This window comes from Zeugodacus cucurbitae, chromosome 2 (assembly GCF_028554725.1).
Source record: "Zeugodacus cucurbitae isolate PBARC_wt_2022May chromosome 2, idZeuCucr1.2, whole genome shotgun sequence".
Lineage (NCBI taxonomy): Eukaryota > Metazoa > Arthropoda > Insecta > Diptera > Tephritidae > Zeugodacus > Zeugodacus cucurbitae.
The window spans coordinates 53,832,963-53,848,348 of NC_071667.1; the positions used below are offsets into that span (position 1 = coordinate 53,832,963).

Below are 15,386 nucleotides of genomic sequence, written 5' to 3' on the forward strand. Positions count from 1 at the left end.
GAAATGAAAAAAAAAATCTTACTATTTCTTTCCAATATTGTTTTACTTGTTTCAGACAAAAATTGAAATGCCAATCATGTACACCATCAATGTGTGCTAAGGAAAAATTGATCCACGCCCATGTTTATATCTCTGCCATTTTTAACAAAAGCCTATAATTTGAAAAAAACCATTACATCGACTGTAAATCACGGTGGGTTCGGAGATGGTTTGGGGTTGCATGCCGGCAAGTGGAGTGGAAAAGCTGGTATTAATTGATAGCACAATAAACAAAAGAAATTATCTAAATACAACAGTATAATAATAATCCTAAGCACACAGCAAAAATCGTTAAGAAATTATTGCTTTACCGCACTCCAAAACAGCTACGGCACTACCCGCAATCACCGGACCTCAACCCCATTCAGCATCCGTGAGAACATTTGAGCCGGCAAATAAGGAAAAGAAGTAAAACCAGCTATAATTTTCTGAAGTAAATTTTACAGGAGGAGTGGTTCAAAATTTCGGCGGAAGTGGTGTCCAACTTAGTGGTATCAATTCCATGGAGTTTGAAAGCAGTTATCAATATGAAGGGAAGACAAACAAAGTACTAGATTTTTTTAATTATTCTCAAACTGTTAAATTTGTTTGATCCTGTGTGCCAAATTTTATTTCTATATCTTTATTTAGGGTTTAGTTATAGCACTTTATATGTTTTCTGTTGACTTTCTGGAAGTGGGCCGATATCGACCATCTTTAATATCAACCTTGTTATGGTGCAAACAAATATGTGTACCCAGCTTCAAGTTAGAAGGACGGACAGACAGACATTCAGATTTAACCTCTACTATACTCTAGTTGTAAATAATCAATCAATCAAAGTCCATATAAATTGTATCTGGTCTAAAATTCTTCATGAATGGTTGAACTACCCCGGAACTCGCAGCTTCTTCAAACTGTATCTTCAAAACTATTACTCGGATCGACTTTAAGGACAATATTCTTGAGAAAAAAATATTTTTTAAATCATTATTACTCTCAATGACAAACGTCTTATCTAAGCACACTACCCAACGCTATTACTGTCTAATTTTATTACAAGTACATCAGACACAATTTATTAAGATTTAACATTTTAACTATAATATAGATAAATAACATTAATAACAATCATATTAAGATCCTTCCTCATGGTAGAATTAACAAAGCTGTTTTCTCTTTCTTCTTTTTAACTTTGCGATCAGATGCCATTTCACTTTTCAGAGCCAAAAACAGTTGACGAGCGATAAAGTATAGCACCTCACAAATGCCTATCAGTGAGAAGCCCGTTATAATACTCACTATGTTGCCGATGAAGCCTGTAGAAATGTTAGCAATTTATTTATTTTTGTTTTTAAATGCATATGCAAACTCACTGAGAACTTCAAACCAAGTATCTTTAAGTACACGTCGAAAAATTTGTATATGCGAGACACCGAAGTAAACATGTGTCAAAGCAAGACTCGATATATTCTCCTCGGCTATTTCGCTGTAATTGAACAAAGGAAGGAACATATATATGTAACTGAGTTATATGATAAACCAGATGGTAGGATTGGTTTACTTACTTCCCTTTTACTTAATCTTAAGAATAATTACACATAAACAATTAGGAAAGACGTTTAATAATTCTGAATATTAAATCGAAACGATAATCGGAATGTTAACAGTTATAATATTATTGATTTTCTAAGAATCTCTCCAATATACGAAATATGTTTGAAAGAAAATCCCTTAGTTCAAGGGTTAAAACATCTACCATTGAACACTTGATAAATCAGATTTCAATGCTGTTTATTCTATATTGACCGAATACATATTCCTTCCATATACAATGCGATTGTCTTAGTTGCTATAAACTTGATAACATCAATATTGAATTAAGAGAATTAAAGATTCTGAAGGATGTTATATGACATTGACAAAGTTCCCATACATGTATCCGTTAATCTGGTAGATACTTCAAAATAAAATGAAAACTTGTAACTTACGGAAAAGTGTGCATATTATATAAAGTCAAAGGCAATGCATTGGCATAAACATCATAACGCGCCGAAGAGCACAACGGCAGGCATTGCGGACAGTATAAAGAGTCCTCCATTTCGCGTTCTAGTCCAGGAATATTTGCGCGCTCAGTAATAACGTTAGACCATTTGACTATGTTGGAAGAAATATTTACAAATATAAAATATAAATTCTTTCTCCATCTATCTCACTAAAACTTACAATAATAACGTTCCAAGCAGGCTTTATGCCTAAGCGTACAATAGACAAAATCTGTAGACACGTCTAGCAAGTCTTCCGGATACATGAAAAGCAAACAATTGCACAGCACCAACATGCTATGCATACGACAACGTGTTATACAGTTATTCGAGCTGTATTGTTTACCAAATATGCGAGATTGCTCGTCGTCAAAGTAGCATTTGCGCTAAGGAAGAAAAGTGAAGGAGTGAGTGAGTGAAGAAGTTTAAAAACATTTTATATAAACTTTTTCAGCAATTTATGCAATGTGTCTATGGGATTAGATTGATCCCTTTTACGGTGGCACATACCACTGATGGCGACAGTATGCGAGCTTCGTTGACAGTTTGCATGCTACCAGGCTTAATTGACATATACGTATGCATGCCACTTTCCACGAAGCGTTCCTTTACCGAACCGCTCGAAACGTCTGCGTAATAGCCATAGGGATGGATATAAAACTTTAAGGAAATAAAAATGAAGTTATTACAAAATATGGTAATTTTAAATCGACAATGTAACCTAAACATCAAAAGAAATTTTTGAGAGAATCAAAATTAGAACTTACTGCGAAGCCTGCTGAAAGCGATTGTTTGAAAAACTCATCATTATTTGAAGAGTTTAGTAATAAAACCAAGCCATTTAGCTCCTTGTAAAAGCTGAAACTTTCATCTCGCGGCTTTGAATATCTGAAAGGAATGGAATCAATATACCATAAGACAATATATATTGGGTTAGATTAGTTTATTTGTGATTATATATGTATACTGAAAAATAGATTTAAAAAGAAAATCTTCGAAACAAAAAGCTATCGAAACATCCACTCAATGAATTGATATTTTTTAGCTAGCTTACAAGCCATCTTCATTGAAAGTACAGCAGAAACCATTCGCTGTTAAGGTTTCCGTAAATTTCGTCAAGCATTCAAAGTCCTCTCCGGCCAAACGGCAACGCACCAATATATCCTTGCAACTAGGACTTAACTAATGAAAGACATTAAAATATTACTGAATATTAGTTTTTTATTGAAAATTTGGATACAAAGAAAATATTCGAGTTCGAAAATTCGAACAATAGTTAAGTTAAATTATAATTAACGTAAATTACTGTTCTGCTTACCTCCTTCATGCGATCTCTGGTGTTATAAAACACCTCAGTATCTTTGGTATCGTATATATCCAAAAAGTTTTGAAATTCTAAGAAATCTTCAAAATTATCATCATTTTCAGTTTTTTTAGAATACGGATAACTTAATTTTCTGATTTCATTGTAAAAATAGTCAACTCCACGTTTGTATGGATCTTTCCGCTGTCTGCAACAAATTCAATTTCAAATATATATTTTTAAGATGTTTGAGAATCAAATCTTGAGTTTTTATTAATCGTATATAAGATCAAGCACTCACAGCTTCTCTGCATATCTAGTGACTGAATAATTCGACATGCGATTCAGCGTGCATATCGATAATGTGGGGAAGGGCACCTTATGTATGGGAAACAATGGATCATATATGGTTGTACTTAAAAATTGTCCCTCGAAGATGGACGTACCCGATAGAAAAATAATCAGTACGCTCATCATTGTGATGTGGAAAATAATCCAAAAGAAACTGCAAGTAAATGAAAAGCGACAACACAATGCTGTTGATTAAATTCTCGCTCCAACGGCTTCAATACACATTGATGACAGGCAATGATATGAGCTACTCTTTCGTTCCCACTTAGGTATAAAAGTGGCCCGATAAGTACTTAGTTTCATCTTAAGAAAAACTTTTCAATCGTTTAGCATATTCTCAGCAAAATTAGATTCGGAGATTTGTTTAGTCACTATATGTAAAATTGGTAGTGTTCGCGGATTAAAAAAATGGAATAAGACTAATAGTGGTTAGTTATTCAATTATGGTTTTCGAAAGAAAAATCGCGCAGCAAAATCTATGTCGAAGAGTCGCCGCACTCTTGTTCTCCAATGGCTACCGCCAAGAATTTGTTTAACGAATTTCATAGTTCCGGAACGACTGTGCTACATATTGAAGTGCAATCCGAAAGATTCGGTGTCCTTTCTATACAGTCGACGAAATATGCATCCACTGAAGCAGTGAGCTTCACCCGGCGAATCTGCTCCGAAGAAGACAAAGGCTATCGATGGCTACCGCAAAGAATTTGTTTAACGAATTTCATTGTTCCGAAACGACTATGCTAAATATTTAAGCAATCCGAAAGATTCGGTGTCCATTCTATACAATCGACGAACCGGAGAATCTGCTGCCACCGTTCAGGAGTCGCAGGGTATTATCTTCTTTTCACAACGGTTACTGGGCTTTATCATACCGAATTATTGGACCGATTATACGCCGAATTGCAGAAACAGGGTCCTCTTTTGGCGTAAATATTCTACATATTTTTTGCTTGTGACGTACTAGCCCCGAAGTCTCCATAGTTAAATTGCGTAATTTTCCAAAATCTAAGTTTTATTTTGTACAATATGTACTTATCGGGCCACCTTCATAAGTACGCGCTTTTGCTAGTCGCATCGACTCACCGTTCATGGAAACGCCGATGCGGCTCCACTAATTTTCCATAACAATGAAATGACACATTCTGCAGGAAGTCCCTGAATGCCTCGGCAAATGAGATTTTCCGCTTGCCATCTCGTCGTTGAACCGCGACTGTCGGCACCCACCAAGCTGCACGTCCCAGTACAAATGGTGGATCTGTTTTATTTGGCGCCTTTGGAGGTGTATGGCGCTTTTGGTGCGGCATTACTGATTACCATTTACGTTTGGATTTCAACCGTGGCAGGTGAAAGAGATTCAATCGCCGTATACACTAGCGGTGTTTGACAACCGACAGTCGCACTAATTGTAGCTCTAATGGCAAATGCCAACGCTTTTATATAGGAAACAAACACGAACAGGAGATGGCGGTGCAGTTAGGATTGTTAGCGTCACTTGTGGGTTTTCGGTTGTCTTGTACCTGTAAATTAGACTCGTTTTCACCGGCGAATTAGCGTCGGTTAATTGCTTTGGTGTCAGTCGTTAGCGATATGCCAAAGTGCCAGGGAAAAGCTCGCGTGTGCATATTCGTACGCATATTGAACTAATTACGCAGCATTATGGCTTATTATTGGAACGTTTAATGCAGCAATCAGGCTTACAAACTCGACTCTATTGTTAGTCATTGATGTTGAGAGAGTTGTAAGGATTTGTAAAATGCTCAATATGCTCGTGAATATAATATGTGTGCATTGGTGAGTACTCTTCCCAATACCAACGATTGATTGGCAATAATTGCTTGCGCTAATTGATTCATTCCATTGAGACAAGAAAATACTGTTTGTACTTAGTTTCATTTGATTTGGAAATTAATACCAAATTTGTACGAAATTCACACTCCACACAAGCACATTCTTCTTAAAGTATTACATTATGAATATATGTTAAAATATATACATCTATTAGGCTTACAGTTTTTCGGTCTTTACATCTCTGGCAGTGAACATTAGGAAGTGGTCCCGAACAGGCTGAAAAATTCGTTTTATTTCATATCAATATAAAGAAATTTGTCGATTTTGAAATTCAGAGCAATTGTCATCGAGGGCGTTACGCCCTCACCTCTTCAACAGAAAAAGGGCAGAAGGGATCAGTTCGGATGTTATGATGGAGTCATCTTTTATTAATTATCACATACCATACACTTCTGAATGTCCTAAAAACAACAACAACAAAGATAAGGCAATAAAACAATATGAAACATCGGATCAAGACAGAAGGAAAGATGAAATCCAAAGATGTATATATCATTAAGAAGGAAGGCAAGAATTCATCTGTCTACAACAGCAAGCGAATTGAGACTTTCGTACGGAACTCTACGTGTATAACATAACTAGAACCTTCCTTTGATCACGGATTATGACGATCACAATGAAACGAGGATCACAAAATGTCGTTGTATTACATATGCATGGTGATGAAAACTACTTTGAAGAGTGCGTTTCACAGACTTTAACCGAAACAATTATTTGAAGCTTATGCTTCTAAATCTAAGAAAACGACCATGGCTCAGTATTCATCACGCGTTAAATAAAAGGAAGGAACAGAGAGATAAAATCGATATCTTCCATTTCGAAGTTAAGAAAGAGATACCTAAATTCTTTGTTTAATATTCTTTGCAATAAGACATAATTTAACAGAACTAAGATTAAGTTGACAACAACCCTTCTTGCATCTCGTATTGAGCTCTATGGAGGACTCTAAAAATAGACTACAAAGTCAACAAATGGGTTAAAATTCATAGTTCAATAATTTTTTCATACTCTCGCAACAAAGTTTCTAAGAGAGTATAATAGTTTTGTTCACATAACGGTTGTTTGTAACACCCAAAACTAAACGAGTTAGATATAGGGTTATATACACCAAAGTGATCAGGGTGAAGAGTGGAGTTCAAATCCGGATGTCTGTCTGTCCGTCCGTCCGTATGCGCAAGCTGTAACTTGAGAAAAAATTAAGATATCTTTACGAAACTTAGTACACGTATTTCTCGGCACCATAGGAAGGTTGCTTTACATGAGCAAAATCGGATCACTGTCACGCCCACAAAGTGGCGAAAACCGAAAACACATAAAGTGCCATAACTAAGCCATAAATAAAGCTATGAAAATACAATTTCGTACAAAGGATCGCACTGTGAAGGGGCATATTTGGTTGTAATTTGTTTGGAGAAATGGGCGTGGCGCGCCTACTAAGTTTTTTCTATATATCTCGTAAACTACTAAAGCTATATCAACCAAACTTTCTAGAGTCGTTTCTTTTAGGTACTATCTTATACAGACACTATCTTATACAAAAATGGAAGAAATCGGTTTATAACCGCGCTTATCTCCCATACAAAGGTTATGTTGAAAACTACTAAAAATGCTTTAAATCATTAATGGAGAACACCAAATACCTTAAATATCATTATATAGAAGGTACAGAAGAGCTGCTCTCAAATTGGTATACCTAATTTTAAATGGGTGTGGCTCCGCCCACATATGGGTCAAAAACCATATCTCCGAAACTACTCGACAAATTTCAATGAAATGTGATTTGTGATATTTTCCTTGCATTCCAATAATTTGTTTTAATAAATTGGTTCACAACCACGTCTACTTCCTATATACCAGAACTTTGAAGTAGATCTTAATCGTTTACTATACAATATATAAAGTAACACCATGAACATATCGGAATATAACTTTACATAAATATTGCATTTATAGTGTGGTATCGCTCTTCTAAAAATCGTCGAAATCGGACCATAAGTTTTCAAAGCCCCACATACTTTTATGCTTTTTTACCGAAAGTATAGGTAAGTCTCTCAGATATTTTGAAGAAATTCAGAGGGAATATCTTTTTTTTAATAATATGTCTCCGTTCCGTTAACTCCCATATAGCTAATATTAGGGTTTCCAACTGTCAATGGACTTTATTACCATATATATGACGAATATCAGGGTCAAATAATAATTACACCTTGTACTGAGAGATGGCTCTGGAAGTTTGGTAGGTTCAGCGTAATGTCTTCTAAAGAGGCATAACGATCTAGCTGAGTTTGAATAAGATACTAATTAATAATACCCACAGCTCTATCTTATCCATGTTTTTCGTGACTAGAATGAAGCATTAAAACTCTCGTAAACAAATATTAGATAGATTTTTAACTGCTGCATTCACATATAAATTTCAATTCAGTGCATTTATCAACAACATACATAAATATATAAATTTAGTTTAAGGGCATATATAGAGTTGCATATCGTCTTTCTTTTTTCCATTTTTATGCTCTTGTTCATCTTGCCTTATGGCTGCTTTAATGGCAAGTATTAGATATTTTGATACGAAGAATCCAATCTCAAAAGCTGCAACGATAGAGAAACCCAGAAATATTGAGGTTACATTACCAACTGTGCCTAGAAACGCAAAGAAAGCAATTATTAGGGACTTATAAGTTTTATAAACGACATCAATCTTTCAAATATATGAAGATACTTACACATAGCTTCATACCAGGTATTACCCAACACACGCTTATAATACATTGCATGTGGTTCGTCAAAATGAACACGCAGGACAGACATATCTTCAAAGTCCAGGCCAATCTTATCTAATTCACTAAAATTTATATTTAAAATATGAAGACAAAATAATTGATAGCAATTGGTTCGATGCAGTGATTCAAATTTTATATGAATTTGAGATTTTTAAGCTCAACATTATATAAACTTGTACTAGAATAGTAGAACAAAATCGGACGGACTTTACTGGAAACCTCAGCAAACCAAAAACCAAAAACTCCAGTACTTAAAAGTTCTGACATATAACACTTTTCATCTGGGTCGGAACTGTGACCCTACGGTCACTGTGACCACGGTTTCGTAACCATGTCAATCTTCGACATTCCTTTTAACTTACGCTGGTGTACTGCTAGCTAAGAACCGATGTATAGGCAATGCCATGTACGACACGCCATATTGCACATCATTGCAGGCTGGCAAGCATTCCGGACAGTAAAGAGCTTCTTCGTAAGCACGTTGTAAACCAGGCAAGAGCTCGCGTTGTGTAAGCACATTGTTCCATTTAACTGTGAAAATACAAATATATTCAAAAGATTTACTTGGACCTACGGAGAACGCTGAACGAACTCACACTTATAGCTGAGCAGGCAATACACATGCTGCAGAGTACAGTAAATAACTCCATCCGTGTCTGGTAACAATCTGGTATCCATATAAAATGGTATGCAACGACATAGCGCCATAATACTACGTAGACGGCAACGTGTTACGCAATTCGAAAAACTATAGTTCCAATTAGAACCTGCTGCATACTGTAAAAACTCATCTTCGAAATAACATTTACGCTGAAAGTAAATTTATTGGCAGATATTTACAAAACTCACTCATATTAGATGCATCTCACTTACTGTATGCGGCCTAAATGAACTCAAACTGGGTTCTGTGTATACCAAAAGAGCACGCAATGCCATAAAGGACTCTTCGCCGTATGTTAGAAATAGTTCGTGTGCCTCGCCCGATGTCGTGTCGGGGAAGATATCCGAATCATGGACGATGACAATGTAACCGTCTATTTTTAAGATGGACATAAAGTCATCATTATGACTCGTATTCAAAACAACCGTCAGTCCCAGTTCAGTATTGACGAAGCGGTCACGGATTTTACGTTTGTTGTAACTGTAAATATTACAAAAAAACCATACATTTACTTCTAGAAAAGACTTGAAAAAGCATTTTCAACTCCAGCAAACCCTTTTACAATGCCACTTACAAATTTCCCGTATTGAAGGTACAACAGGACCCATAAGTCGTCAAACTCTTCTGAAATGCCTTACGGCTGAAACAATCAATTTCGACACCTGACAACTTACAACTACGTATGAGTGTATCACAAGAGGGCGAGAGCTGAAAATGTTTCAATTATTAGTAAATAATCTTATAATTCTAGATTCTTACCATTTCTGCAACCCTCCGTGTATTATAGAATGTCTCATTTTCATATGTATCGTGTGTGTCCAAAAATGCTTGAAAAGTAGAATACACTTCAGGATCAACCTCGAGATCATTTCGCTGATACAAATTAATAAAGAACTTTAAACGCTCCATGAAATGGTCAACGTCTCGGCCTTTCGGATCCTTGGCGCTGCTGTAATAATAGACGCATATAAATATATTTAAGTGTTTAACTTTGCTCATCTTAGTTTAATTGCACATTATGTGTGAAGATGAAAAGCACAGGCAAACACCTTGACAACCAATAGTTAACAAAGACAAAGCAATAAACAATAGTCACATGCATATAATTAGGCGTTGAGAGATATTCGAGTATTTATATAGCCCACCAGCGTGCTATTAGCTACAGTGGCTAAGAAGTTGAACTCTCCCAGCGGCCCACTTAAGCATTCACTAAAGTAAGGCTCACTGGGAGAATAGCCGTCCAATAGTCGCCGTAATCTAGTCATTTATAGAGAATCTTCGATCTATATAGCTTAGGATTTACTATATACTTTTCGGTTGAAGCAGTAACCCACTAGATTTCTTTTGTTAAGGCCATAATATCGACATAAGGCAAAGTTGTAGTTATAGAGTTTAAAACTATATTTCTATATAGAGTTTGCTACAAAAGAAATATTCTTCTCCATCGGTAAAAGAATGGGTTTTTTCCAGAAATCCTGAACAGAGTTCCATAAAATTATCTAGTATTATGTTCTCTGACAATTTGTAATGAAAACTTCATGACGAGATCAAGAACAAGATGTAATTTATGGTTTGAACTTCTTCGTAATGTCAACTCTTTAACAGGCTTTTGAACAAGCCCAAAATTAGAACATAGGTTATGTTAGGCTAGGTCATGGGTAAATCCCGCAACTGCAGAGAGTCTCACTTAGACAGCTTCCACTGTCCTTTATGTCACCCAAATACTCCTAACGTATCGCAAAGACCCTAATGATTCGAAAAAGCCCTTGAACTCTTTATAAAGTTCTTAAGGTGGCCAAAATCGATCTATCACTTCGCTGGATTCGCCGAAGTTACCGAGCTACCTTAGAATACAGTTATTATGAAATTTATACAATTATCCTTTAAACCCTTTTTAATTGCATGGACTCAACGATCTCGCTAGTAATTTCCCAGCTATGATTCCTCCTCATTGCTCTCCAAAGTCCTCCCTTTTCAAAGTCCTCCCTTTTCAAAGTGCGCATATTTCATCCGTGTACAGTAATGTGTGTGTGTGCATTTAATACCAACAGTAAAGTGAAATGTCAAACTCACAGCTCCGTTGCATGCGCCAATGCCGCCTGCCTTGAGATTCTATTGTTCGAGCAGATGGAAATGGATGGAAATGCCACAGATTCAATGGGATACAATGGATTGTATAGGTTGATGACAATGTACTGAGCGACAAATTGCTCCCAAATCAGTGTCAAAATCGTAAACAGCACAAACATTGTTGTTATATGCACAGCCAACCATATTAATCTGCAAATATGAAAATAGATAAGTATTTGTATGTACACACAACGATAAATGCACAAACAGTTATGTAGATACAAAGGTGGTAAGTTCTTGTTGTGTACAGAAGAACCCAATTATATACCCTGTAGTGAAATCTTATGAGTTGTTACAGTCCTTATCAAGATGAATAAGATAGTAAATGAGCTTTATATGTTTTCTTCCAGAATCTAGAGCCCATTCTGTCGATATTCCCTCCCAAAGAGGTGTTCTCTCTGCGAATAAATTGAACCTACCTTTTGACTTAAGTAATTGTTATTTGGACTCATACTTTACTTGAAAAATGCGTTGAATATTTTGTGGGTTATGCCTAATTTTTGAAGGAAATATGAATGCACATTTTGATCTAAGGTTAAGTTCTAAATCTGCGCAGATCTTGTAGCGAAGACTTGAAAGACTCCGTGATGGGAGAATCTTTATCTGAAACTGAAAATCGTCTTGCAAGTCATTCTCTTTGGCTCGCAATCTGCTTTACATATGTGCCAGAGCGGTCAAAATGTACTTAACCCCTGCCATCCGATCACGCTACTATCGCAAGGGATATTTAGATTGCTTAATTTCAATCGGACTCGTAGTGAAGAGGGTGTTCTACGAATTTTAGAAAAATAGAAGACTTTTCGAAAATATACGACCCCATTTGCCGAGCATGATATCACATCACCCTCATCGTCACAACCAAATTGACCTTATCCTCGAGATATGATGCCGTGTGCATTCTTTTTGTTTCAAAATTTGAAAAATTCACTCCCCGCTAAAGAGATTTACATTGCAGATCTCGAGAAAATATGTCTTTCAAATGGTTTACAGTGGGCAAGTCAAGTGTATCGAGCCGAAAGAAGACTATGTTGGAAAGTAAAAGCCATATTTTTTTTCAAAATTTAGAGATTTCAAAACACCAAAATTCTCGTAATTTTTTGAACACACCTCGTATATTATGGGCTTGAAGTCCTTGAAAGCTAACTAATAATTAAACCTTAACTTTACCGAGCCGAAAGCTTACAGAAAAAAATCATTGATGTACGTTTAAGTTCATAATACGCAAATGCTTCGAATTGATCAAAAGGATCTCTCCCTCTCAGTGCTCAGTTAGACTTAACAACCGGATAGACACCTCAGAACGTAGCTTTATGTCTTAGGAAACTATGTTGATCTCGCCTATTTTGAGTCGCAGTTAAATTTTCAGAATTGAGAACTTAAAATTTATAAGCTGTCGTGCAACGCTGCGTATGAGTAACATTGCATTCCCACACAATGCAACATTAATTTGCTGGCTTTCAACGCTGCCATATACATATGTATATGAGTGTACTCACTTCTCCCACACATTCAATGTGCTGTCGACCAATTTGCCATAAGCATGCATCGATATGTTGCGAAATAGATCCGTCATGTCGTTGCTGAATGTGGCACCAACTGATTGCTTTCGCTTTTTTATCGCCCATTTCGATGTTTTCTTTGGACTCTTTATCCACCAAATTGCACTGGATGTTGACTTCATTTCGCACTTCTACGCTGCTGAATCGTATTTGCATAAACTAAGTACGCACATACACACACAGCCTCTTCTGCCGAGATCCAGCTTTCCACTGTCTGATTTCAGCTGCCTATTGCCTTGCTAATGCCGGTGATTTACTGCGTCTGTGTCGCTGTGCTGTTGCAATTGTTTGTCCGCCAGAGCCAGGGAATTGTCACTGCAGCAACGGTATTACTTTCACGGTTCAGTGATTTTCACGCAACACACGGTTTGTCGGTCGGCGCCAAATGAGCACAACGGCTGCGCTGCAATTGCTGTCAGCGCTCTGCTGCGTATAAAGTTCAAGTGACAGCCAAACGAGCTATAAATGCCCTTATATACTGGCATAGGTGTGTGTGTGCTAGGAGGAGGCAAGACTTTATGTGTGTGTACACAGCGTGCGCTTCGTTCGGTGTTCATGCGTTGACGCATAGGTTGCATTGAATAATTGCCATTGTCACTGCAGGGGCGTATGTGCGAGAAGTTGTAATGGATTTTCATCATTAGCGCCACACCGATCTGTAACGCCTACTTAACCGAAATTCACTTAGAGGTTGCAGTTGTACTGTTTGTTTGGTGTTTTGAATCTTACCTAAAATAGTTTCAGGCGAAAGTTTGTCTGTAAACATTAATTGAAGGTTCATCGTTCTCATGCCTTAAGGGTCTAGCAGCCTGCATATAGTCAACTCTTATTATCTCTTATTTTGGGTACCAACTTTGGTAACTAGAGAGGGCCCCGGAAGAAGCCTAACAAGGAGGGGATGAAAGCCAAGGTCAGATACAAGTCGGCGGTTGGAATATGTAACCGACTCGAGGCAAGTCCAACCTGAAGGAAGATGAGGTGCAACGGTTGGCTTGAACCAGAGAGGAGGTGAAGACCGGTCGTGCTCATTTCGCAACACGAAACTGGTGCAATGCCTCGGATCCAGCATTTGCTAATTGGATTGAGGAGCAAATAGCTGAAAAGAGGCAGCGTTCGATGGAGTGCGAACCAAAGGCACCAGCGAAAAAGAGGAAGTTCAAGGACGTTGCTGAAAAGCAACAAGTCAGGCACGCGGATGACAGACCAATGACTTCCAAAGCAGCGGCGGCGGCCAGTAAGATTGCAAAACGACATCTGATCGTGGCACCGTAGTAACCCGTTGGGGCAGATGTCACAGGAGCGGTGGAAAATAGTGGAAATGAAGCTATTGGAAGCCCTCTTCGCGAGGATGGATGCTGACCAAGTGCACCCATGCCCACATTTGATGGAGCTTGGTGGATTAGCGGAGTTAAAATCCTAAAGTGTAAGGATGACCCCTCGCTTACATGGGTAAAGGAAGCAGTAAGAACGCTTCCTAACCTATAGGAGAATGGGAGACTGGAGGTGGTGGACCGCAATGATATCGGTGCCCAAGGCGAAGGTAATTATACCTCGCGTAGTGGACCCGGAATATGCTTTGCGGCTGCTACAACGGCAGAATCCGGACGTGCCGACTAGCGACTGGAGGGTGTTGAGCGTCAAATGAAGATGGAGGCCAAAGCTACATCCTTCAGATCAATAAGGCGGCGGACGACATTATTTACGCAAGGTTCGGGAAGATGGCGTGGGGCCTTGGAAGCGTGTTTCTTCGCCTCAAGAAGCACACCCCGCAGGCGGTCAAAAAAGGCAAAAGTAGGATCGCCTCCGCCGAGCTCCTTCTCCACTTACGATGTGGCTTCAGTCCAACAACCATGGATTGCATCGGGTAATCGACGTCCATTGATTGGAAGTGGTTTGAACTAATACGAGACTGGTCCATAGGAACATAGCTTCAGATCTGAAGATCTTACTAACAATAAAATGAAAATTTCCTTGCATCTCAATAACTTTATACCAAATATATCGGAGAATATGTGGTACATTATAATTAATAAATATTTCTTTAGGAAAATTTACTGAAAATTGGAATACATATACTACATGGACATTTATTAGACTGATTTACCCGCTGCTTTTGATTATGCCAAAGCTTTGCATTTATACCAGTTGCGTGTTCGAATCGCCACAAAGCAAACAATTGAATTATTAAAGAAACTAAAATATATTTCAGAAGAAAATTATAATAAAATAAATTCAAATTCGAAAGTTCAGCTTACTTTGGAACACATATGGCACTCACATACCTACCTTCTTGCTAATGTCGCGTAACCAATGATGTTTGTAGTAAACATTAATGGCTACTTACCGTTACAGAAGCAAAACAAAAGTGCACATTTGGTGTTCTCGAACTTTAATTCCTTCCGTAGAAATTATTTCAAGACAGAAGCAGGAAATGTTAAGTATTTAGTAGTAACACATAAGGACTCGTATGAGTGTTTAATAATGCAAATATGTATGTGTGTCATTTATGTGTGCGCCTCTGTTATGGGTGAACGACCTCAGTTATCAAAACAATACGAATTTTGCATCAGAGACCGATTTCGAGTGCCAAAACGAAATAAAACTAACGGAAAATGTGGAAAGACGCCAATTGCAGAGGAAAAAAATCACCAACACAGAAGTAGAAAACCACAGCGAGGACAATACTTA

The 15,386-nt window shown here is 37.5% G+C and overlaps 2 protein-coding genes across 2 annotated transcripts; both read right to left on the reverse strand.

The window, feature by feature from the left end:
* Positions 1-1,167: 1,167 nt before the first annotated feature.
* On the reverse strand, positions 1,168-5,130 carry LOC105213565 (sodium channel protein Nach). The gene is made up of 10 exons (XM_029041185.2): positions 4,801-5,130; positions 3,668-3,871; positions 3,382-3,574; positions 3,118-3,245; positions 2,831-2,951; positions 2,574-2,723; positions 2,245-2,449; positions 2,010-2,175; positions 1,395-1,507; positions 1,168-1,337 (listed from the first exon to the last, which is right to left on the reverse strand). Exons 1-10 carry the CDS (start codon positions 5,019-5,021, stop codon positions 1,168-1,170), a joined length of 1,671 nt encoding a protein of 556 aa, XP_028897018.1. The 5' UTR covers positions 5,022-5,130.
* A 2,868-nt stretch (positions 5,131-7,998) lies between these two features.
* Positions 7,999-13,256, reverse strand: LOC105213564 (pickpocket protein 19). The gene is made up of 10 exons (XM_054231422.1): positions 12,634-13,256; positions 11,559-11,565; positions 11,083-11,289; positions 9,769-9,958; positions 9,584-9,717; positions 9,222-9,489; positions 8,945-9,158; positions 8,721-8,879; positions 8,292-8,402; positions 7,999-8,208 (listed from the first exon to the last, which is right to left on the reverse strand). The coding sequence occupies exons 1-10, from the start codon at positions 12,818-12,820 to the stop codon at positions 8,030-8,032; spliced, it is 1,656 nt and encodes a 551-aa protein (XP_054087397.1). The 5' UTR covers positions 12,821-13,256; the 3' UTR covers positions 7,999-8,029.
* Between the last annotated feature and the right edge of the window lie 2,130 nt (positions 13,257-15,386).